The 25,784-nt window shown below is 42.1% G+C and overlaps 1 protein-coding gene across 3 annotated transcripts; it reads right to left on the bottom strand.

Moving 5' to 3' along the window:
- LOC142564979 (venom metalloproteinase antarease TserMP_A-like) lies at positions 1–25,021 on the bottom strand. 3 transcript variants are annotated; one of them, XM_075676213.1, is made up of 15 exons: positions 24,852–25,021; positions 21,863–22,056; positions 20,302–20,397; positions 20,077–20,203; positions 18,937–18,972; positions 18,730–18,854; positions 17,022–17,093; positions 16,174–16,301; positions 13,886–13,935; positions 8,163–8,271; positions 5,680–5,820; positions 3,771–3,921; positions 3,527–3,637; positions 239–315; positions 1–155 (listed from the first exon to the last, which is right to left on the bottom strand). In XM_075676213.1, the coding sequence occupies exons 1-14, from the start codon at positions 24,973–24,975 to the stop codon at positions 283–285; spliced, it is 1,497 nt and encodes a 498-aa protein (XP_075532328.1). In that variant the 5' UTR covers positions 24,976–25,021; the 3' UTR covers positions 1–155; positions 239–282. The 3 variants fall into 3 exon arrangements, with proteins under 3 accessions (XP_075532328.1, XP_075532327.1, XP_075532329.1); XM_075676212.1 differs by having other exon boundaries at positions 1–315; XM_075676214.1 differs by lacking the exon at positions 5,680–5,820 and having other exon boundaries at positions 1–315.
- Between the last annotated feature and the right edge of the window lie 763 nt (positions 25,022–25,784).

Below are 25,784 nucleotides of genomic sequence, written 5' to 3'. Positions count from 1 at the left end.
CGTTTATTAGAGTGCTTTGTTCCTATTATTTTCGACATTTGTTTACTTTTTTTTGTTACGAGGTCGTTACAAAATAAATGAAGTTTCCTCCGTAGCTCTTTTACTACAGCCCTGATAAGCGTCCCTTTTATTCACCGTACTGCTCAACTCCGTACCTATAAGGAGAAAGGTCAACTGTTATATATTCCGTTAGCCCGTATATTCTTAATATGTTTTGATCACCAGACAGGGTGTGGACCTTTACTATAGCACCACAATTACTCCACTTGAGGCAGTCATCTATCACCATTGCTTGCAGACACCTTCCTTGCATTTCTGAAAAAGTGAAAATAGAAACAGAGCTAACGTGGGCAGGTTAGTGCGCATTATAGATAAAACAAGTCACAGCGCATAATGTAGGGCAAACTCAAGGAACAGACAAGCGTCCACTGTCAAGCAAACTAGATGGCACAGAGTGTACACCAAAATTTACAATTTATTACGTTTGGTCGTAATGTGTAAGTGTGCCGAACGGAGAGAGGGGTAGACAAGCATGCAAAATAGAAAGCACAAACGCAAGAAAAGTAACTAAAGCAACCATGACAAAGCTATACAAACGTCTATGATTAGGGCCTATCTTTCGCTTTTTCTTCTTTCTATTCAATAGATATTTAGAATAGGGGCCCCAAACGATTTGGGGCCCCAAAGAAATAGCGTCGAAGCCACTGCGCATGCGCCACACGCAAACTGCGTTTGGGTTTTGAGTTGGGAACGCTATTTCACCGATTTAGCGGGAGCCCATAATAATAATATTTGGGGTTTTACGTGCCAAAACCACTTTCTGATTATGAGGCACGCCGTAGTGGAGGACTCCGGAAATTTTGACCACCTGGGGTTCTTTAACGTGCACCTAAATCTAAGCACACGGGTGTTTTCGCATTTCGCCCCCATCGAAATGCGGCCGCCGTGGCCGGGATTCGATCCCGCGACCTCGTGCTCAGCAGCCCAACACCATAGCCACTGAGCAACCACGGCGGGTACCGGGAGCCCAAATTGCGGCCCCAAAAGCTTTGCGTCAGCAAACATGGCGGCACCCATCGAAGCGACGGCTCTAACCTAGCACAAAACTGGGTTCGATTCGTGGTAACGCGTGAAGTTCGTAAGCTAGGAGTAGTGACTGCGATCATCGCTTTCTCTCAACTAGCGTGCGTTATGAAGATTGATTCACTAGGCGCCGCTGATTCCAAATTCGATTGTGGATTTTATGGCTCGTAGGCCTAACACGGCTAAGCTTGGCTCGTGAAGGCGCGTAAAGTTGGTTTGCTGAAAACTAAACGCAACTAATCGTTTGCTGCATACAGAATAACCTCTAAATTGTAATTAAATGCGAATACACGCAAGTCAAAATCTATTCCTATCATTAAATGGTATATTTTATTTAATTATTTCTAATAGCTTTCCTTTGACGCCGTAGTGGCGCTGTCAGCGCAAGACGATATCCGCAAACGCAAATCCCTATTCTAAAACTCTTCACTCCTGCGTGCCCCAACGCTAACACCCGCAAAGCTGTTTGGGGCCGCAAACTATTGGGGCCCCTGTTCTAAAACTCCCTAATAAGTATTTATGCATGAACAACGCGGCAAATTCTTTTGAGCTTCTTTGGACGCTGGCAAAGCAATACAAACCTTTTGTGTTACATGTAATAGTTCTGCGGAAACCCGCAAGGTGGAGAGAATTGATTAAGGGAAAATGAGACATCCACCTAATCGTAGCAATTCTCGTAGTAGTTCTGCGGGTTTCCGCAGAACTATTACGTGAAATCCTTACCTTCTCTTCGAGTTGTTGACAGATTCGACTTCGTCCTGCTATCTGCTAGCCGCGTGGTTAACTCAGATGGTAGAGCGGCGGCCCCGGAAAGGCGGTGGTCCCGGGTTCGAGTCCCGGACCAGGACAAATTTTTCTTCAATTGTGAGGCTTTCCTTTCGATGAGCACGTATGGGTTTCCTTTGTAGCAATTGCTACGATTAGGTGGATGTCTTATTTTCCCTTAACCTTTTGTGTTAGTGCGGAAACAAACTGAGACTAAGACAGACAACACTCAAGCGCTGAAAACTGGTTTTGTTTATCGCGTCGCGCGGCAAATAGGCTACATGTAGGTTCCCCGTAAACAAGTTCCGATTAATAACTTCCGTGGAACTTATTCTAATTCTACGGAACCCATCTATTGCGCGACGCTATAAACAAAAGCAGTTGTTATTAATCGCTCATATCGCGTCTGTCTCGGACTTCGTTTCTCTCCCTCTTTTGTCGCTATGGCGAGCAAACAGCGCAACGTCCCCGCTTTTAAGTTTGTGTGTTTGGAAGGCAAGGATGTGGCACTTCGTTGGAATTCCGAGGACAACGCGAAACGCAGTGGAAAGCAGATTTAAAGGTGTAGCGATTTAAAAATAAGTGAAGAAAATGCAACAGGGAACTCGTTGGGGTTTTCTGTATTGCAGCTAAGATTAAACGAGATCGATCATTTTGGACGTGGGTACGCATGTAAGGAAGATGACTGCCGGTTTAGTAAAACAACAGGGTTTTAAAGAAATGCACAGACACACTGCCACTAGCAACATAAATTGAATCTCAAATAGATGAGCCTGGGAAATAGGCCGAACTTGGGTGGGCGGAGCCAGCGTAGAATAGGGTTTTTTTGGCGAGAAAGGCCGAGGTGCCCATGTTTTTTATGTAGTTAAGTTTAGACTGCAGCTGAGATGATTATGATGGTGCTATGTAATTATAAAAGTAGCAGTTAAGGATATGGCACTTGCTAAAGAGCTAGCTTTCAATTTTTTTCTTGAACTGCTCTTATACTGCATATGATTAAACTAACAAAACATTATTATTATTATTATTATTATTATTATTATTATTATTATTATTATTATTATTATTATTATTATTATTATTATTATTATTATTATTATTATTATTATTATTATTATTATTGAAGGCCACAGACACCGAACACATCGTGGAGTGATTTATTATTCTTTTATGAAGTAGTGACGTGTGCGAGTACCACCGCATGGCAGACGGGAATTCCCCAATATTTACAACTTCACTGTGATCTACGTAATTATGAAAAGTAGATGAAACTCGGCGTAATGATCGAGTCGTCTTGCCGGCCAACTTGAGTGCGATTGATCGTTTCTGGATAATTTCGATAAAACACGAGTTACAGCCGTTTTCTGTTACCAGACTCCCTCCGTAGATGGCCATGTACTGACAGCAGATGGGAATTCTGTAACGTTTACAACTTCGCTGGGAACTAACTAATTATGACAAGTAAATGAAACTCGCCGTAATGATAGAGCCGTCCTAGCGGCCAATTACAGCATAATGTCTTTTCAAGATACCTGCACTAGATTGAGAGCTACAGAGCATTCAAGAGAAACTGGAGACGAAAACTTTTTTTCGTGTCGACGCTATGCGAAAACGGGCGGACACCGACTACCGCAGGAGGGTAGCTATGCGCAGTTTGGCTGTAAAAAGAGCTTGTTACCATTTCCGGGCGAGTACTGTCGCAAGGAGTCCCGTCGAGTGCGTCCTTAAATGTCTGAATTCGGGGTCCCAACTGACATCGTAACCTGCATCTACGAAGGTCAGAATCAAGCTGCAGGCAAAAGAGAAGAGGTCTTAACATTTAAAAAGAGAAACGTACGTGCTCGAAGCGGTTAATCTAAGAAAAGTTGTGCTACGAATGCCGTGACGACGAAATGACTATCGAGGCAAATAGTATGTCTTACCTTAACGTAGGCGACGTTCTTATATGTGGAGAAATACTTCTTGCAGAATTCTGCTCCGTTCAACAGCTCTCCCGGCAGTTTCGTATTTTTGCTAGGCAATACAACGACTTCAGGATTTGTATTAGTTTTCAGGCACGCAGAACCATTTAATCTGTGTATAGTTAAAAAGCGAGGCTACGTTATGTATTGGACGACCTCCAGAGTGGAAGTTCCAAATTCATAATAACATTCGAAACGAAGGGCAAACAATGAATTCGTCCTTCGCAAAAATTGATATTCAAAGAGCTTTATTTCGCTTGCAAGATGTCGTATACACCGGAACATTTCGTATTGTTTCTTTTTCTGTGTTTCCCCTGTTCAGACAATAGTAGGCGGTGTCGGTTCAAGTATGTTAATGGAAACAGCAGGCATGCGTCGGAAATAGCAATGTCAAGGTGGCTAATAAAAAAAGCTTCACTAATCGCTGATTTGTTCCCTTTAAGACACATCTTTCAAATGCGAAATTGAATCCCGCTTATCTTGATGCTTCCGCCACTTTCAAGATATCAAGCGTCTCCATGGTCTGCGTGAAGAATGCAGCGACGTTCCAGTTAAGATTGTCCGACGCTTCAAAAGGGACACTGTTAGGAAACTCTCACCTGGAGCGGCAGTGTATTTAGTAGAACATTTTAAGGACAAATATGCCGGAAGCGGTGCTACAGAGATTTGCAATTTCTGCCGAGTAGACGTGAAATCATTTCTGCTCAGCTTCGATTACCCGCGAGGGTGGCGACGCAGGCTCGTTGGTCGGTCCTCATTGAATGGTGTCTGAATATTGCAGCAAAACACGGTCTCAAGAAGAAACGAATAGACGAAGAGAAGCGCTAACTATCGACAACGATATTGTATTTGCGGGATTGGTCGTATACTTAAGCACACGCAAAAAAATATCCCTTGTACAGCGATGTCAACCTCGAAGATGCATACATGACGGCATAAAAACCGGTACGCCAAGAAAACACCAAGGAAACCTAAATGATACATTGCAAATGCGGTCAGCTTTCATGGCATGCGAAAATAATCCAGTTCTTTCGCGGGCAATGATGGTGACCGTTTGCTGATGCATTAATCAGCGGCCGAGAGGATTTGCGCAGTTTGTATTATTAATCTTGCACACTATATTGCGCTTATCCCTGTCTGTAATAGCGGTGTCTTTTAAAAGAGGGCGACATGCCCACGTTTTGCAATGAGACGCAAGAAAACCGACACCTGATACACTTTGTACCTTGTTTCCGTGCTCCTCTTAAGCGCTCATTGATGCATCTTCCAGTTTGGCCTATGTAGCATTTACCGCAAAACAGCGGGATACGATAGACCACCCCTGCATAGCGTCCGACAAACTGACCTTTGTGTTTCCTGCCACACACCCGCTTTTTCAGCTCCAAAGTACCTTGTGTAAAACCCCTAACCCAATGAGGGAAAAAGTTTTCATGCCGTCATGTATACGTACATCGAGGTTCATATCGCTGTGCACATGTGTGTGCGTGCGTGTGTGTGTGTGTGTGTGTGTGTGTGTGTGTGTGTGTGTGTGTGTGTGTGTGTGTGTGTGTGTGTGTTTCTCCAAGTACGGGATAGGAAATTAATTCTTGATAGCGCTTGTCTTCGTTCGCTCGTTCCTTCTCATGTCCGCGTTTTGCAGCACTATCTAGAACCACTCGATTTCCAGGTTACAACACCTGCCATAAGGTGAATAAGTGAATTATTTAAATAATGACTTTTTAATAAGCTGCCTAGACACTTGGATTTCTCCTTCAGGCAAGTGCTTTCTCTTGGAGCAGCCGACGGCACAAGCACGGGTAATTGCTAAAAAGATCTGCTCGGACTAAAAAGAAAGCAGGCGGTATACCGAAACGGCTCTGAGGTCACTTACCGCAGAAACGTACTAATTGCGTCCTTGCTGCACTTTGAGAACGAGAAGGAGCGTGCTCCTCCCCCTGTTGGGCTCATCAAGTAACCGTCTGTGGCGCTGCAGTTCCTCGAACTGCCACGCCCGTCGTGTGGTGAACCTAGCCTACGGGAGGAATATTTCTTCAATCCAGAGTTCTGCTATTCTACTACTTATCTTCAAATGTAAGCACTGGTAGCGAGAACCGGGCGAGTTGAAATACGTTCGCGATCTCTCTGCGCAACCACGGACGATGCGCAACCGTCTACGAACTGAAAGTTTAATGTATGCACGCGACCAGTATTCAGCGCGATCATTTTTTAAGCTTTGCGGAATATTTAGAAGTCGTCTGTGGCAGATAGCACTGCTCTTTAGGTGGATAACTCGAAGAGGTGGACATTACTATCGCAAGAATTTGAAAAAGATATTCAAGAAATTGACAAAATTTTCTCATTTTCTTAAATAATTAATATAGGCACGTATGCAATTGGCGAACTGCAGCGGGTGAGTTTCCAAGACGTATCCACTTGAAATGAATTTCAAGGATGACATCAGTTTCGAGATATTATTTCCCAAAGTACGGGGCGAAACACAGGGACGTTCCTGCTACTTTTTCGCTTGAGCGCATGAAAGATCGCTTTGTTAAAAATAAAAGTGGAACAATGCAAGTTTACGGCGAGTTTCAGGGTGCATACCTCCGAACTTGGGTCATCCTGGAAATTTATTCGAAGGGAGTACACCTAGAAAACTCACCGTAGCAAAGTAGGTAATTAAGACGTTAATTATTCAATTCTTGCTAATTCGTAGAAATTGTGTCTTGGTTCAGAATATCAGAAATATGATTAGCGCATTGCATCACCTGCTAAAGCTCTGACATATAACTACCAATCCAGTCAGCTACCGGCGGTTCATGCTGAAGCCAGCATTTTTCTTTTTTACGGGAAGCATAGTCAAACACCTTTGATGAATCCATAAATATTCCGTCACATTGGGACTGTTCATTTTTACTTTGAGTATGATCATGCAGCGTCTACGGAAATTGCACACAGTAGAAAAACAGCTCCAAAATTCATGTAGAACTGGATGAAGTGTACCATAGCTCTAAACAAACTTTGCAAAGAATTTAAGAACAATACGCTAGAGATGTTCCCTGCAGCTGCAGGTTAGTGACATCGGCCAACAAATTCGAGGGGGAGAATATCACTGTATTTGTGCGCTGAGTTTATTTTCTCAACCTTCACAACAAGTAGCTCACAATCGCGGATAGATTTTTTTTTCTTCCAAGGTGAAACTACTCGCTAACTGGCTGCGTATACCATTTGCCAAAACATTTCGGCATTTCATAAATACTACCAATATTTCAGGACAAAGTGTTCTTAATATACGCGGTTTCATAGGAATGTATGTGACAGTGTTACGTATATAGGTACAGATGTGTGGAAGATATGTGCGGAAGGTAAATACGTTGAGAACCTTTCCGAATACCTGTATCTACTGATATCTGGTAATTATCGCAAGATATTTTTTCACACAGAGTGGTTCAGAATCTCTTTCTTCTGGAAAACAACACAGTTGCGGTAGAGACTGCACCAGAATGCTGCAATTTTCAGTGGTCGAAGAAAGATCGAGAGATTCTTTTTAGGCTTTGTTAGACTAATGAGATACTATTGTCTGCTGTAATTTTCCCTGTATGCTAACAGCAAGTTTGCATTTTCTTGCTTTTTTGGGGTGTTTGATATTTCGCTACCTTTTGCACTTTAATGTGTTTGTCATGGTGCACGCATCTACTTTATGTCTGACCTCCCTCTGCAAATATATATATATATATATATATATATATATATATGCATAAATGCCACGCCACATTATTTAACCGTAGTTCCATATATCTAATACACTAAGTGGAACTTCCACCACTGGCAGTCACCTCCGCAAGCGAACCATTTTGCATGCTCGAGGAAGGTCCATCACCTCGTGAAGCAGTGTCAAGGACTCAAGACATTCCGGAATGTGCAACGGGCCAAGGAGGTGACATCGTTTAAGGACTGGGTCCACCACGCCGTAACGTCAGATACACTCAACTCTCTCTGGAGCTTAGCGTGCGGAGCTTCCATAGCCAGCCGAACTCAGCTCCCTTTCATTTTAACCACATGCCCAAATATGCCTAGAGCCATCATTTAAATATATTGTTCTCTCCCTTTCAAAACGTACGAGATTTAAATACAAGCAGCGACGTTCCATATAGAATAACCGATGTTCCGTGCAGCGCATTATGTGTGCCACTTTCTTTCTGTGTCCTTCGTCTGAGCGCAAGTACTCAAAACATTAAGCCATACTACACCGATCGGCCAAGGCTTCTGCCCTACTGCAGTCCATGCAGAAAACCACGATACCTGTTTTAAATAACTTCGTCGTTTGATGCACGTCATTTATACCATCCCATTATAGTTAATTCCGGGGTGACTCACAGATGACCGATCTCGTGAGCGACGTACTGCACTCCCGAAAACATTTCCGGCTTGTCCTCTGCGAGTCCGACCTTGTGACTCTTGCATGCGTAACCCGTGTATGCCAAACCTGCGCATAGACATGGAAACACGTTCCTGAAGCACCGTAATATGTTAGTCGAGGAATTATTTGGCGGAGTAAGTCGAAGCCCCTGGTCAAACTTGTTGTCGCACTAGTATCTATCTTCGCTTGTCCACCTACAACTGCAAGACTCCGCCTTCCAATGAACTTGTTGCCTCCTTTTGAGGCGAGGAATTAGCGACACATGGCTAGAAATTAGTCCCGCAGGACTGGCTAACTACCCGGTAGAAGAATGACGCCTTTTTCTTCCTTTCTTTTTTCTTTTCCTTTTTGTCGATGAATCTAAGGTTCTGGCGGTGGGAGTATTGATCTTGCATAAATACAGTTTCTCATCACGTTTTCGTATAAATTTTATTCACAAGTGCAACACCCTTTTTTCTTTACCTGGCCCACAGCATATGAAATTATTCATAAGAAGAGATCGTAAAATACCGCGTGCTTCAAATGAAGAGAGCAATGCGCCAAATATGGACCCCCGACGAGTTCACGATGAATGACCCAATAACTAATTTTACGTTTTCAATAATATCAGTAGTACAACCAAGCAATCGAACCACGTCCTAATTAATATTTTTAATTAAGTTTCGTAAGTTTATAATATGGTTTCGTAAGTTTAAAGCTTACGAAACTTCAGTGATGTGGTTTCCTTGTGTATCACCTCAGTACTTGCATGTGTTACAATATAATATAGTTTATTATGGGTATCAATATCCCATTACATACGAATGTACTAGACCTGTTGTGATTTTTCTGTTGTACCGACCTTTTACATATCTATGAGGGTTGTTCAATAAACTGAGGCTGAACTCTGAAATCTTGTGGAAATTATTCTTTAGCACCTTTATCTTTCCAGTAAGGGAAATGCACGCGTCCCGCAGTTTCTTCCCGGCCTACGTAACATTAGCCCCTCCATTTCTTGGCACCTACGTCAATATCGCCTATAATGTCTTAACTACACCATTATCAGCCTAAAGTATTTTTATGTCTACCGCAGGACGAAGGCATCTTCCTGCGATCTCCAATTACCCTTGTCTAGCGCCAACTGATTCCAAGTTGCGCCCACGAATTTCCTAATTTCGATGACCCACCTAGTTTTTGCCGTCCTTCTCTTCTCTTGGCACCCATTTTCTAACCCCATTAGCCCACCGGTTATCCATCCTATGCCTTACATGACCTGCCCAGCTCCATTTATTTATCTTAATGCCAATTAGAATATCGGCTATCCTCGTTTGCTCTGATCCACACCACTCTGTTCCTGTCTCTTAACGTTATGCCTAACATTTTTCGTTCCATCACTTTTTGCCCGGTCCTTACCTCTTCCCAAATTTCTTTGATAACGTCGAAGTTCCTGTACTGTATGTTAGCACTGGTAGAATGCAATGATTGTATACCGTTCTTTTCAATGATAGTGGTAAGCTTCCCGTCAGGATATGGCAACGCTTGCCGTATGCACTGCAACACATTTTTATTCTTCTGTAAATTTCCTTCTCATGATCAGGGTCCCTTGTGAGTATGTGACCTAGATAAACGTCCTCCCTTTACATACTCCAGAGGCTGACTGGCGATCCTGAACTCTTCTTCCTTTGCCAGGCTATTGAACATTGTTTTTGTTTTCTGCATATTAATCTTCAACCCTACTCTTATACTTTCTCTGCTAAGCTCCTCAATCATTTGCTGTGATTCTTCCCCAGTGTAGCTGAACAGGACAATGTCACCTGCTAACCGAACGTTGCTCAGATATTCGCCATTGATCCTCACTCATAAGCTTTACCAATTTAACAGTTCATATTTATACTTTTTGTGCGCAAACAAACAGGGACGAAGAATAGGGGCAACACAAGGACGAGCGCTGAATATGTTCCAACTAGGCCGACTCGCAGTTATGCTTCAATTTAACAGCTTGAATACTTCTTCCAAGCATGCCGTGAATAGCATTGGAGAGATTGTGTCTCCTTACCTGGCCCCTGTCTTGATAGGTAACTTTCTATTTGGGGAGAACGAAGGTAGCTATGGAATCTTTGTAGATATTTCCCAAGATTAATAAAGGGAAAATATGTTCTGGTATGTCTCCTGTGCTCCTTGATTACGCAATGCCTCTATAACTGCTGGTATCTCTACTGAATCTAATGCCTTTCCGTAATCTATGAAAGCCATATAGAAAGGTTGATTGTACTCTGCAGATTTCTCGATTACCTGATGGATGGCATGGACGGATCTATTGTAGAATATCCCATCCTGAAGCCAGCCTTATCTCGTGGTTGACTAAAGTGTTGCACTTTTTCTATTGGAAATTATCTTTGTGAATATTTATACAAAACTGAAAACAAGCTAATGGGCCTATCATTTCTCAGTTCTTTAACATCTGCCGTGTGTGGATTAGTATAACGTTGACATTCTTCCAGTTCTCTGGTACACTTGAAGTCGTGAAGCATTGCACATAAAGGGCGGCAAGCTTTTCAACTATAATATCTCCTCCGTCTTTGATTAAATCGACTTTTATTTCACCTTTTCTTGACGCTTTTCCCAGGGTGATGTCTTGCAAGGCCCTTCTAATTTCATCACTAGTTATAAAAGGAGCATCTGTATCCTGTTCATTACAACTTCAAATGAAGGTAGCGTGGCTCCTCTGGGTACTGTACAAGTCAGTATAGAATTCTTCCGCTGCTTTTACTACATCTTCGAGATTGCTGATGATATTACCCTGTCTATGTTTCAGTGCATACATCTTGGTTTGTCCGATGCCCAGTTTCCTTCTCACTCTTTTCAGGCTGCGTCCAATTTTTTACTGATTCCTCAATGTTTCTAACGTTGTTATTTCGAATGTCCCTTATTTTCTTCTTGTTGATTAGTTTTGACTGTTCGGCGAATTCTATCTGGTCTCTTCAATTGGGCACTTTCATGCTTTGTCCTTTTTTCTTAGGTCCTTTGTTGCTTGGGAGAGCTTACCTAATAGGTGCCTTGGTGTCTCACTACCCACTTCAATTGCTGCTTCTGAAATCAGCCTAGTTACGGTTCCATTCATTAGCTCTACGTCATCTTCATCTCTCTGCTTTAAAGCTGCATATTTCTTTGAAAGCACCAGCCTGAATTGGCCTGCTTTTAACTTTACGACGTCTAGGTTGGCCTGTTCTTGGTTAATTTTACGCTTTCTCTCTTCATATTGAGGGAAATCCTAGACATCACTAAGCTGTGATCACTGCCCTTTACCCTACCTAACAATTTCGCTTCCTGCAATATGCTGGGATCGGCAGAGAGTACGAAATCTATTTAATTTCTTGTTTCTCCATTAGGGTTTTTTACAGCTTCACTTCCTGTTGCTACCCTTCTTCAAGAAGGTATTTATTATTGGGAGCTGATTACTTCCCGCGAATTCTACCAACATCTCTCCTCTAGTGTTACTAGAATCGATGCCATAGTTGCGAATTGCTTGTTCACCAACCTGCTTTTTTCCCACTTTTGCATTGAATTGACCCATGACTACAGTATACTGAGTTTGCACTTTTCTCATGTCTAATTCAACGTCTTCATAAAACTGTTCTGTTTTTTCATCGTCGTGACTAGAGGCTGGAGCGTAGGTTTGTACTACCTTTATTCTATACCTGCTATTAAGCTTTATTTCGCCTACTGCTACCCTCTCATTAATGCTGTAGAATTCACCAACGTTGCCCGTTATGTCCTTATGGATTATAAATCCTATGTACCTGTATTGCCTCTTACCTGGCAGCCCTCTATAGCAGAGGACGTGGCCATTAGTCAGCACTGCATAAGCCTCGCGAGTTCTTCTAACCTCACTAAGGCCAATAATATCCCACGCAATCTCTGGTAACTCCTCAAAGAGTCGTGCTAAGTTAGCTCCACTCGAAAGGGTTCGCGTGTTGAACGTTGTATGCTGTCAAATTATTAATCTCTTTTTACCGTGAGATACATAAAGGAGCCGGAGAGTCCACATATGGACTGTAAAACGGGTAAGGGGATTGCTGTGGTGCTGCGGGAACACTAAAATAGGGCATTTCTTTGACATGGAACAAGACATGGAACCAGCCGTAGTTAACACATTGAAGCGGATTTTTAAAAAGCTGGAAGAGGATGACTTCACTCATGTTATCTATGCCTGATAGAAACGGCGCGATGCGTACATTTTACCCATTGAGATGCATCTAGAAGGAAATGAAAGCACCGATGAATAATTTTCATAACTCAAGATTTCAGAGCATCAGTCTCATTCTTTATTGAATCAAATTATGGCCACGTATGTGGACGGACAATTTGAAAGTGATGGTCCATGTGATTGCGTATGTGTGACGGGGCTGAGATGTGAGGCGCGCCATGAAGCGATGGTTAGTAAATATTATGGAACAGCGCCAGACTAGTAATGCGATGGCGATGGGACAGAGATAGGAGGTTAAACCTTGCTTTAAATGACGTAACACTTATATTATGAATCTAGAATATACTTGCGGTGAATCCGGCGGTCTGTGTTCTTTTTACGTGTGGTGGTGCATGCCGTAAATGACCTTTTTGGAACCCAAGCATTTGGTTAGCTGATGAAGTGACGGTACTAACCTGTGCACACCAAGACAAGTCAATATAGAAGATAACACTGAGATATTTAAACAGGCTTACTAGTTTCCCGTGCACGCTAGCAATTGAATAAGAAAATGTAAGAGGACTGTGGCGACGACTAACAAATGTTCACCCTTAGTCAAAGGCAAAAGGGGGACGCCGACCAAAAACATTAAAAGAAAAGGAAACCAAGACGTTTCGGCTCCCATACCGAGGCCGCCGTATGGGATCCGAAACGTCTTTGCTTCCTTTTCTTTTAATGTTTTGGCTCGGCGTCCGTTTTACCCTTCACTATGAGCAATCCCGACCAGACGAGCTTTCGTCAAACTCTAGATTTCAAATGTTAGCTCTATTCCTCTACATGATTAAAATCTGATTGAAGGGTGAAGTTGTCAGAAACATCACTGACAGTAAGGTAGATTACACAATTGCCCGCGAATATACAAATGGAACAAGATAAATCCAGCGCTAAATCGTCGATACAAATTAGCAGAAGAAGAGGACAACGAACAAAACCTTGTGGAACACCTTATGCTACCCGAAGGGAATTAGATGTTTGACCAGTGATCACCTATAACGACAGACTGGGAGCAGCTGGCTAGAATTGTCTTATTCTATTTATTCGGTTTGAAGGTCGCCATCGAGATTGGACTGTAGGTCATGCGTGAAGATGGTGATTTGCACTTCGCAGGACAGACCTTTGCGAAAGCCATGCTGTGATGGATGAAAAAAATAATTTTAATCACATTTGACGAATTGAGAACATATGACATGTTTCCACGATTTCGCAGAGCGCACTTGTTAAAAAAATACGGCGGAAGCTTAATAGGCTTTTCTTTGTTTTTTGTTACCGATTTGAATACTGGTATGGCTTTCTCGGTTGCCCATTCAAATGGAATAACACCATTATGGTTACAGGACGGTGCTCATCCGGTCCACCTATTCTGCACCCAACCCGCTAACAACATACTATACTGAACTATATATAACCAAGATCTGCTCCGTACCCACGTATTCAATGTATTCTAGTCATGCTTACCTGCCAATGAAGAACTTTTGTTGCCATTAACAACGCTAATCATATCTCGCCTGCAAACGTGAAAAGAAAATCCCGTTTATTTGTCTTAAATTGTCACACAGTTTATTTAGTGCATACTTTTGGACATATTATGTCAGATTTCAGGCAGAAAAGGAGCTGGTCAAGTTGTGTGCCAGGCTACGGCAAGCTAAAGGTAAGCAGTTAGATAAAGCCGAAGCGATTTGTCAAAGAGTGACACCGTATAAATTCAATTCAATTCAATTCAATTTATTTCCAGAATTACACTGGTGGATATCAAAGGCTAAAAGCTGTTGGAAAACAGCTTGACTGGGCCGATGGTCCGTTACAAGACATACATGATGGTTGCATCAACATCGTAACATCGTTAGACACTCAGAGTAAATTATTTACATAAATGCACGATAACAAGACTGAAAATAATATAGAGACTAAGAGAAAAAACATATTTGATAGATCAGAAAAATGGAAGTATGTGTGTAAGGGTTACTAACAGAGCTAATGCAATTCGCTCTGATATAGAGACGAGATAATACAGACTAAAAAATGAAGAAACATTCGATACACCAGAAGATAGAAACACATGTGTTTGGATTACAAAATCAGTAACACGTACAGTTGTCTCTGAAGAACGATAAACAATCGCTGATCACATGTTTACAAAATGCATTCGCAGTTCCTTGGATGAAGAAGTATATGTACCTTTATATTTATTTTAAATATGTGGTAGATTATGTTTTAATAACTGTAGGCTATATTTATTACGAAACCACGGAACCATACTACGTATCACTATTTCTTGTATTGGAAGAATTGAATCTTGGTGCCAAAGATGCACTAGACACTAGGAAGTTTTTGAAGGCAGTATTTGAGAAATAAAATGAATTATAGAAGGCGAAAAGTGTAGAAATATTCTATTTTTATAATTTTATTCTTTAAGAACGCAGCCCGCGTTGTTTCCAGATAACCCATGTTGTCAATGTGCCGAATCATTTTCTTTTGCAAAGAAAGGATTTTCGTAATATTTGTCTTTCCTGTAGTCGCCCACACTAATGTGTGGGCGACTACACACAGTAATTTAAATGTGGAAATAATAAGACATAATAAATGTTCAGTTTTGCTGTGGTTGGAAGAAGACGCCGACACCGAGACAGAACGCCTGTGATAGCAGACATTTTTGTGCAGATATTTTCAATATGTTTATCCCAAGTAAGGTGCGAAGAAAAAGTGACGCCTAATATTTTATGTTCATCCACAATTTGCAGTTCTTTACCAGCACACACTAAAGTTTAATTACTAGTAATATTCTTATTTTTTGCCCGACATAACATTGCTTTAGTTTTCGTAGGGTTTATTTTTAGGCAATTAGCGACTGACCATTCAGATAGCTTAGTGAGTAGATAGTTACATTTTTCCATTAATTCTGGTGAATTCGGACCAGAAATGAGAATATTAGTATCATCAAGGTACACGACAAATTTTACAGTTGTATCAATATTAATAATGTCATTAATGTAGAGGTTAAAAAGCATAGGACCTAGTACGCTCCCTTGTGGCACGCCATTTAGTAAAGGAACCCAACTTTACTTCTCGTGTTTTATGCACACTGATTGTTTTCGATTAGTAAAATAAGACTCAAATAATGCTAAAGAAGTAGCTGTAGTGCCGATTCTGTGACAACTTCCATAGCAAAATTTTATGATTTATGCAATCGAATGTCTTACTGAAATCAATGAATAGTGCCAATGTGAAGAGATTTCTTTGTATGTTTTTAGTACATGTTCCTTGAGTGTGAGCAAAGCAGTTTCTGTTGACCTGCCTTTACGAAAGCCGAACAGAGCAGTAGATAGAAGGTTTTGTCTGTCGAAAAAATTTGATAAGCGAAAATAATAATCTTTTCTAATCCTTTGGAAAATACTGGAATGATTGACATGGGTCTGTAATTTGACACGTCGTTTCTATTGCATCCTATAAAAAGTACAGTTACCCTACTCATTTTCATCTTTTCTGGAAACACCCCAGACTATGAGGGCACGTAGCTCGCAGAAAATGTCAAATATGCTGAAAGATAATGACTCGTAATTTTCTGAAAAGCGACGAACGTGATAGTCTGCTAAGCACACTCGAACATTAGGCTTTGTACATGTGTTTTTATACATGCGCAAGCACGCCGCAATGCTTCTGCGGCAGCAGCAGCCTAACTTCAGCTTCCAGGCTGCACGCGCTGTCAGACTGTGTTATGCAAGGTACAGTGAAAAGTATCCACTTACCCCGTCAGCATAAACACTATGTCCGACTGCAGCATTGCTTGGCTACTCTGAATATGCTGTTGTAGCAACTTCGATGTATTCGAGCCAATGAGGTCTTTTGCAAGCAACTGCACGTAGGGTTCCCTCATCTGAAAAGAAAAATTTGCTCAGACGCGGAGCATGGCCCCCTCCCCCCGTTTTTTGCATGGAATGTTTTTAGCTCCCGTCGTTGGTGACCTTCAAGTGACCTTCAGCCAAAAACCAGAGCCGTTATGGGGGCACTCAAACGACATCGTCAGGGCAAGTTGCGAGAACAAAGCAAGATCATCCAGGCAACCAGACACGACCACATTACATACGGCAGTTACTTCCCGAACAAATTACAAAAAATATTGCTTCCGAGTTTTCCCTAATTTTTCTTCACAATATCACTCAAGCTGCAATTTCTAGTACGCCGAAGTTTTATTTGTCATTTCCAATTGCGTCGTTCAAAAGGCCGATACGGTGCATTATACACTTGATTGCCTTCTTTTGTCGCTTAGTGCTCTTTTCAACGCCACCGGTCCGGGAGTTCCGCGGAGTGTCCGGCGCGCCGGCAGCGTGCGGCGCTCCACGAATGGCTGTTTTGCCGTAACAAGACTTGGAATGAGGTTCTGTCAGAGACGGGAAACTATTCGTCCACATGGACCAATGCACGGTATGGAATGTTGCACTGTGGTGCGCTGGTGGGGTGTGCAGTTGCGAACATGCACCACACCCATTTTAAGATTGTGGCTGTAGTATCCTCTCCAATCAATCTGCTTTGCCCGTAGCCATTTCATGCTTACGTCTACTGTCAATTATGGGAGATCCAGATCTTTTTTACTTACGGTAAATGATGCTTGGATCGCCGTTATAATTATGCTGCCAGGCGGATCAAGCTGCTGCATTCGAAGACTTACCTGCGCAAGGAAATTACCTTATGGCAAAATGACGTAATAAAGCGAGAAAAAATAACAGACGGACCAACAGATGGACAGAGAAAAGTGCATGAAGAATGCTTATCTAGTGCTAATGCTAAGAATGCTGATTGCCAGAAAATGCTCATGTACATAGACTTAGGGGGGTGTTAAAGAACCACATGTGAACAAGCTTAATCCGCAGTCAAACACTATGGCGTGCCTTATAATTAGATTTTTGTTTTGGCACGTAAAACTCAGAAATATCTTTTTTAGTCTTCTTGCTGAGGATGAGGCAGAATTAATGTCGCAAAAAAAAAAGAATGTTAAATTCATAGCCAAGAACAAGTCTGCTAATGGCAGTTCCAGCCTTTCATTTCGACATTTCGCTCGTTCAAGAAAATGCAATGACATTTTACTAGTTCACGACGAACATTGATTGTGGTTTCAACACATTTAGTATTTACGCACAAAAATAGCATATACGGTAGTTATAATGAACAAGTTCAAAAATTCCACATCACATTTAGTAAAAATGCAGCTACATTACACCCTCGTTTACTCTTGCATGCAGTATGACCTATTAGTTTTTGAAACCACTTGTGCTGCTACTAACCATTGGCTCATTTATAGTCTGCAGCCACGGGTGTTACATGTAGTTGAAGACAAGTTCTAGTAAGAATGGTAGACATGTATCCAAACAGTACCAATCGGACGTACGGCATACGTATAAAACGAAGCTAATTATTCGTACAATATTTTTTATGTAATAAACAGAAAATAGTGTTTGAACAAAAGTACATAGTCGTGCACGTTGCCTACAGCTTTTGGTACACATATCGTCAACCGTACAGACCACAGACGTGGTACGGCATATAAAAGCTCGCACTTAAAATACACAACTCGCACATAAAAACTACACTCTACACCGTTTTAAGAAGTGTCTTCATGGCATTGTAATTAAGAGCTTTAGCTTTAATGTGGTTCGTCGTAGCGGGGTTGTAAATTGGGCAAGTTGTAACAGGTCAGTCATGATGCCGAATAGCGCACTACGCTAACAATTGACAGAAGAAATACGAGGGTAACGAGGACGCAAGACAGGAAGACGGCACCATGCCCTCGTTCCCTTCGTGTTATTTCTGTCCTTTGCTTGCGCAGTGTACCATTAGCCATCAAGAATTAATGGCTTGCCTGCGTGTTTTTTGCTTGATGTTTCATTTATTTCCAGCTCTCGTTCGTAGTTTATGACACTTTGCCTTGCATGGGGGGGCTTGTACACTGCACTGCAGTCAATAAATGTATTTTTGAATTGATGCAAGCAGCACCGCTGCAAGAGACCTATTCGCCTTGATTTCTTTCTCTCTTTCTTTCTTTTTTTTTTTTTACTAGAAGGCCGGGGTGTTTGGTGGTGTAACACAGTTTGCCTCCTTTCTTCGGTTTGTAACAAAAAAATACAGAAGCAGATCGAAGTAAACCTATCTTTTGCCTTATCGCAGGCGCAGGATAGCAAAACGGACGCTCCTATAGTCAACCTCTCTCACCGTTTCCTCTCCTTGCTTTCTCTTTCTCTCTCTCTTTCGGGTGAACATCTCAAGCGCACCTCTTTATCGATTCCGTGTAATGACGCATCAATACTTGCCGAGTGCATGAGTGCTGCTGCATACCGAACTCTCTGTTTATCTCGTTTTCCAAATGGCCTTGTGTGCACGTAGTCAGTCATGAGGTACAATTCTATAGCAAAGCCTTTAGACAGAGTTCTGGCTTCTGTAATAAAAGCAACAGTTGTCGATAGTTCTCTTTTCCTTTTGCTTTGTGTTTCCTAAGAATAGGTTTCCTCGTTACGTACCTGTGCCAGAGTAGGCCTCCTCATAAAGCCGGCCTCCTAGACAAAACAAAAAATTTGATATTTAGAAAAAGCCTTCAAAAAGGATCTGGTAGCCCCCATTTCATCTGGGCTTAGTCACTTCCTGCAGCTTTGTTCCCAAAATAATCTGTTGTTATCATAAGCTATTTATACAACTATTTCCTATTTACGTGAATACTACCTGTGACCCACCCGAATTGAAAGCTAAAGTGTAATATTTCGTGTCACTCAGGGAGCCAGCCTGTTCAGGCTAAACCGCCAACATTCGGACTCACGAATGAGTCCTAACTTGGCTAATAGGCCGCTTGTTTACTCCTAATGCTCCACTTGTGCTTTTAATGAGCAATGCTTCATAACATGAAGTTTAATGACAGAAACTTGCTAACACTGTAAATGTGTTAGGATGACAAGACCGATGTTGAGAAGGGCATGTTCATTATTCGAAAAGGTTTACGATATTTGATTCGAATCGATTCACTTTTGGCACTGTTTGATTCGCATTTAACTGGGTCTCTACCGTTTTTGTACGCACGGCCTTAATGGCGAATACCTGTCTGCCCTGCAAGGCGCCACTTCTTGCGTAGACTCGCGAACTGCGTGATCCAAACGACCGCGCATTATACTGTCTCCGGTAACGGCTCAGTTTATACTCAGACGCTGGTCCTCTAGATCGATCAGGTCAATAATTTCATCATATCTGTGATAGGCTCAGTTTATGTTACGTCATGCCACCGACACGTCTATTAGATCAGCGTACATATGGCTATACGTCTTAGACATGTCGACCGCCCTGTCGTCAGCTCGGCGGGAAATATTACTTCTTTCCAAGCACCCTTAATTTATTATCACAGAAATTCGCCTAGTGGTAGATTAATATAGATGGTATAAAATCAGTCTGTATATATATATATATATATATATATATATATATATATATATATATATATATATATATATATATATATATATATATATACTTCTTTGATGGTCTATGGTGTTGTTTGCGTGGCAATACGCCTGGTATGAAACTCCAGATTACAAGGGTTGCGTACGAAGTGACTCGTTTATGCGCACATAGTAAACACCCATGCAACGTATACTACCGCACAGTGGGATCCTCACCAACTACGCCAATGGCATCGCATGTCCCATTGTTGCTAGCAAGCTGCGACACCCTGTGTACGGTTCTGCCAGATCTGTCCATTGGTGCTAGAGGTTCTATTCGGTGGGTATAATTCAGTAGGCCAACCTGTATAAAAATGTTTGCATAAAGTGAAACTGGCACAACCGAACAATTTGTCCCGTACAAGTATTTATCAATTCGTCAATGCCAGCGATCTCACTCACAATATGGTAATCTCCTCCTGGTAGAGGTTCAATGAGCAACGAAGCTTGCTTGCTTGTATCTTCGTATAAATTCGCTTCATAGAGGGCGCCATCAACCTTTCGTGAAAAAAAGATTCACGAGGTGCGCTTTTTCATGAGCCATTCTTTGCAACACACGCACGCACGCACGCGCACACACAATAACACACATTTTTGCCTTGAATGAAATCGTTTCATTCCCGTGCAAGCACGCCACACAATTCATACACGAAGACCGCACCGCTATAACGACACCGAAGTACCATACCCGCGACCCACTCTGACGTACGTAGTGCGATAGCTGTGACAGTGGCACAAATAAGTCGCCGTTACATGACGCGCACGAGTAATCACCACTTTAGGTGTCTTTTTAACTGTGCCTTACACCGATGCTTTCCCGCCCTCCACCACTGTGTTACTCTTATGGGAGTTCGTTTCTTCTTCCTGACGATCACCACGAGCCAGAGTACTGGATTAGCCGTGCGCATAAAAATATAACAGATCCAACGCAACAAGCACCACTTCTTAACTAATGGATACGCCCTTTTCAGAAGATGATAGTACGACCCAGTGTAGGTCAAATAACACATTTTTCGAAATGGCATCTTCCGCAGTATTTATTTATTTATTTATTTATTTATTTATTTATTTATTTATTTATTTATTTATTTATTTATATTCAACACTCGAGACCTTTCTCAAGCTCGGGCTTGAGAAAGGTAGCAAGTGGTGGTGCGAGTGGTGTGGAGTGGTGGTGCTTGAACTATGTTTTTTTTTATTTTAGAAACGACCCAGACAAAGCGTACGTAATCTTGAAAGCGCACGTGACATGATGGCATGAACAGAAGTACAGTTGCAAGTGAAGCATCATCACACTCTAAAAGATCTCCGGTGATGTTTAGTGAGATTTTGACAGCTGGTTGCAGACAGATGCTGTTCTAAGGGGAGAAAAAGTTAAAGATGTTAGTTAAAGGGGTAAAATGCATTATGAACGTGTTAACGATCGTGCGTGACGAGGGCCTTTGCTTTACTCGCGTTCTTAGTGGCCCCAGATATGGCTGAGAACTCGTTGAAAACAATTATTTTTAATGTAGAAAGGCGATTAAGCCTTATAACCGAGCTTCACAGACTGGTGTACCTTGCTTGCTCATCAGGGTGGCACTGGAGTGAGTTGTGTCACAATGACTCAGTTTTGTTTCAGCTATCACAACTACACATATTCAGCTGTACTGTATGTCCGTTAGTCACTCCTTTAACCCTAAGCACCTAGTTCATTGGATTGAAGGAAAAAGCTAACTGCATATAGTGTACAAAAGTCTACGAATGTTTACGACAACGCGCAATTTGAAAGAGAGAACTAAGCTACGTCAAAGTGGAATCAAACGATGGCACAAAGCGCTAGATTTATTTATAAATATCTGAAATGAACGCTTCAGTGCTTACATCATTTAGTTGTTCTTACAGAGTCAATGATTAGCACTCAATTAAAACACAAAGGCAGAAAACAAGTAAAGAAAAGTGAAATTGAGCGAAATTTACTTACATATTTGTCGTGAACGCCTTCTTCAGTTATGTCTCGAAGCAGAAGATTCTTAGCTAGCACAGAAGCCTTTCTTAGGTTCAGGGAGTGGCCATGTTCAACTATAAGCATTTTTTCGGGTTCGTCTTGCCTGCCTTCGTAAACTTGAGGGATGACTTCAATGCTGTTCTCAACTAGTTCTTCGTGGATGCAGGCAACTGCATTATTAACAATTCAACGATATAAATACGAGTTCTGGTATAAGCTCTCGTAAATAAAGGTACATCCCTTAAAAATGTTGCAAACTTAAGCAAAACAATTCTATATCATACCTCAGCCGACATATTGAACGTATCGATTCCACGCCTACATGCTAATTATGAATTTAAAACATTGACTTTCTGTCTTGGAACTGCACATAATGTAAATAACAGGGGGAAATAGGTTCCACGTGTCAAAAATTGCTTTACTCATGAGGTCCTCGTGAGTGGACAGTTCTCTTTTACTATTTTTGGCGATATTTTTCTTATATTTCATAATTTCCCATTTTGTATTGTACGTATATTTCATTGCGGTTTCCGCTTACCAACACGCCATCGTCATCATTCTGTCGTCATTTCGTCGCCTTCGTGGCACTGTCATCATTGCTTTGCTGTCATGTTATCGTAATCCTTTCGCCGTCTGCACTCTGTCCCTGTCTCTGCGTTGTCATATCCTCAGCATCACAGCTCAGAGGGCGCCCATTCGAGCTCGTTTACAAAGATAACACCGCGAGTACGCTAGACGTCATGCTGAAGGCTCACTCACCCTAGGCCGACCCAACACCGATTTCGGTCTGCCGACTGTGTCGGCGACAGCGTTTTTTTCCTTCGTGTCGGCGCCTCTGTCTCACTGTACCGACGCCGACCAATCGGCGGAGAGCTCGATGTCGGCACAGTCTGACAGAGACGCCCACACGGAGGTAAAAAACAGTGTCGCCGACAGTCGGCAGACCGAAATTGGTGTCCGGATGGCCTACTTAACGCGCGTGACCAACGCAGACAACCTCGTCGTCGCCGCCTGTCTCCAGCTCGCCCAAAAATCCCGACAGCTCGCCCGCGTGCGCATCATGAACCAGCAGGAAATCCACAACCGTCACGAATACTCTCGACGGCGCTGCGCGGAATGCCTGCCCGGTGACAGTGTTTAGCGTTGGACACCAATACGCCTACGTGGACTTGGCGAGAAACTCACAACGAAAATTTCGGACCGTGCAAGGTACTACGACGTATTAGGGCGCTGGACTATCTGGTCGTGCCCTATGGCATTTGCGCAATCACAGCGGCCCCGCTCTTGACTTTAAGTCAGCCATATTGTGCGCCTTAAGTCATTTTACGAGCGAATGAACTCTCAAATTATCATTCATTGATGACTTTGTTACCTTGTTCTTTTATTCTGTGTTCTTTTTGCAGCAGCGGGACGAAGCTTTTTAAGAGGGGAGCATTAACACGTGTATATTATGTACACTTCTTCCGATGACCGTTTTTCTCCTGCTAACAAATGTTAAAGTTAACGTGGAGGGCAAGGTGCGCTTGCATATATCGGAACTTGCGCGAATGTTGTCGCACCGAGCCTCCAGACTGTGAGCTGTGCAGTGTGAAAGAGACTATAGGTCACGTGCCGTGTGACTGCCTTCAGTGCGTGGAAGAGCGTCAAAAGTTGAACAATGTCCTTAGGCACCTCGGCCGGCCACCTCTGTCGGAGGGCGGTATTTTAGGCCCTGGGACAGACTTTAAACCGAGTTTTAAGGCTATCCGGACCTTACTTGTTTGTTTGAAGAGCACGGGCCTGGACTGTAGCCTTTAAGCTGTCCAAACAGCCTTCTGTGTGCTTTATACTTTTCCTCATCATCGTCACCCATCATGTGTCTTTTTCTTCCCTCTTTCTTTCCCTCTTCCCCTTCCCTAAACGCAGAGTAGCTCGCTAGATGAATGTACTTCAGGCCGACCACTCTGGATTTCGTATCTATAAACCTTTCTCTCTCTCATCATGAAACAATCTTGTCTAAATAGATCGCACGCGCGATGCGAAAAGTCGTGCACCTTCTAGAACCCACGCGATAGCCAGTGATTGCGCGGGAATCTACGACTAATCATACATCAAAGCTTGACGGACGTTTCACACATCGATCAGATTTTCAAGACCGACGATTGTGCTAGCCGCTATCGTTGCGTGCTGAGTGCTGCGTGTTCTTATGGGCACAAATTCGCCTATTAAAAAGGTGACTTCTTACGTCACTTCATTAGCAGCGCCTTATTATTTACAGTGGCTGTAACGTGATAATATTTAAAAAATTTATAGGCATAATATATTATCAACTGGCGCAAGACAAGGGTAATCAGAGATCTCTGGAAAAGGCCTTCGTCATATACATACATGAAACGGTATGTTCATTATTATTGTTGTTGTTGTTATTATTATTATTATTATTATTATTATTATTATTATTATTATTATTATTATTATTATTATTATTATTATTATTATTATTATTATTATTATTATTATTATTATTATTATTATTATTATTATTATTATTATTAGAACAGCTGCTCTCGGTGCTTTGATGATGAGCACATGCATGGGAAACGCTTGTCGTCCTGTCTGTTTATGCGAGTCGTTTGAATTGCGCTGACTATGACTCGTTAAACGTTTAACACATGTCTATTAGTTTGTTCGATTGTCTGTTGATTGTTTGTTTGCTTTGTTCGTTTCTTTGTTTTAAACAATACCTATGCGGCATTTAAAGCTAGCTAAATCAATTCTCACAGGCCCTTCTCGTGTAAAAAGTAAAGTCGGGTATTTCAAGTCTGGTCAGTTGCCTCTGTCAAACTCAGTTGCACATATTCGACGAAAATTCATCATCTCGGACAGGTGCTGAGAATGTAACTGTCCATGTCCAATATTAGGTCACAAAAATAAAGGCAGACAGTAAAAGACTGGAAAGCAAAAATGAAACTAAAATGGTAGTCACCCAAAGGAATGCTCCAAACGAGAACCTTGAGAAAATATTTTCCAATTTTTGTAGCCAGGGATTCTTTCAAAGAACGTTTTTGGGAAGACCTCAAGACATTTGAGTGAACTGCGAGCAGTCGCATCTTCTTGGTAAAACAAGGCAGCAATACTGCACTGACACATAAAGGCGCAAGCCATGAGATCCGTTTATAAATTGCATCCAGTGTATGTTTTTTGTGAATAGCCTGAAAAGGCAATGCCCCATCCCACCTTTCAAGTACAAAAAAAAAACGGCAACGACGCCATTTGTCTTGTCGTGCCATCTTCACGACGCGCTATGTTGTTTTTTCTCTGGTATTTTATGTATGTGGACCAGAATGTCGCACCCGTCGGACGCGACACATCCTCAAAATGTTTGTCGAAATATCACATTATTCCAGGTCGCAGACAATCTGTATACAGTGTGCGTACATTATTTTGTTTTGTTTACCAGTACGGCCCTGCCGAGATACCACTCACGGTTACGCATGGGCTGCCTTTTCATGACTTTTCTTTCTGTTCTCTCTGCCGGTGGTGTTTACCACGAGAGGGCCTGAAATGCCTTAGTAACAAAACCCCGAACACCCTTCTAAATTCAGGCAGGAATCTTCTCTTACGATAGCGCTTATAATTATTGCTACTCGAGTCCAATACTATTCTTCCTTCCAGTTCGCGTAAATAAGCAGCCACAGAACTACTGCCAGTGCACACACTCTCTGAAAAAAAAATTGAGATATGCAGAACCCACGCACTCTGCAAATTGGCGTATGCGCATATCGGTGAATTTTCGACATAGCTCCTGCGTTCATCTGTCCAACTTCTACGCAACGCACCTGCGTAACTGAATGGGCACCCTTTTGAATATTTATAGTTCAAAAGGCGCGGCAATTTCATCAAGTTTCAACTCGCAATG

This window comes from Dermacentor variabilis, chromosome 11 (genome assembly GCF_050947875.1).
Source record: "Dermacentor variabilis isolate Ectoservices chromosome 11, ASM5094787v1, whole genome shotgun sequence".
NCBI lineage: Eukaryota > Metazoa > Arthropoda > Arachnida > Ixodida > Ixodidae > Dermacentor > Dermacentor variabilis.
The sequence above is the reverse complement of the archived record's forward strand: the minus strand, read 5'-3'. Positions and strand labels throughout refer to the sequence as shown.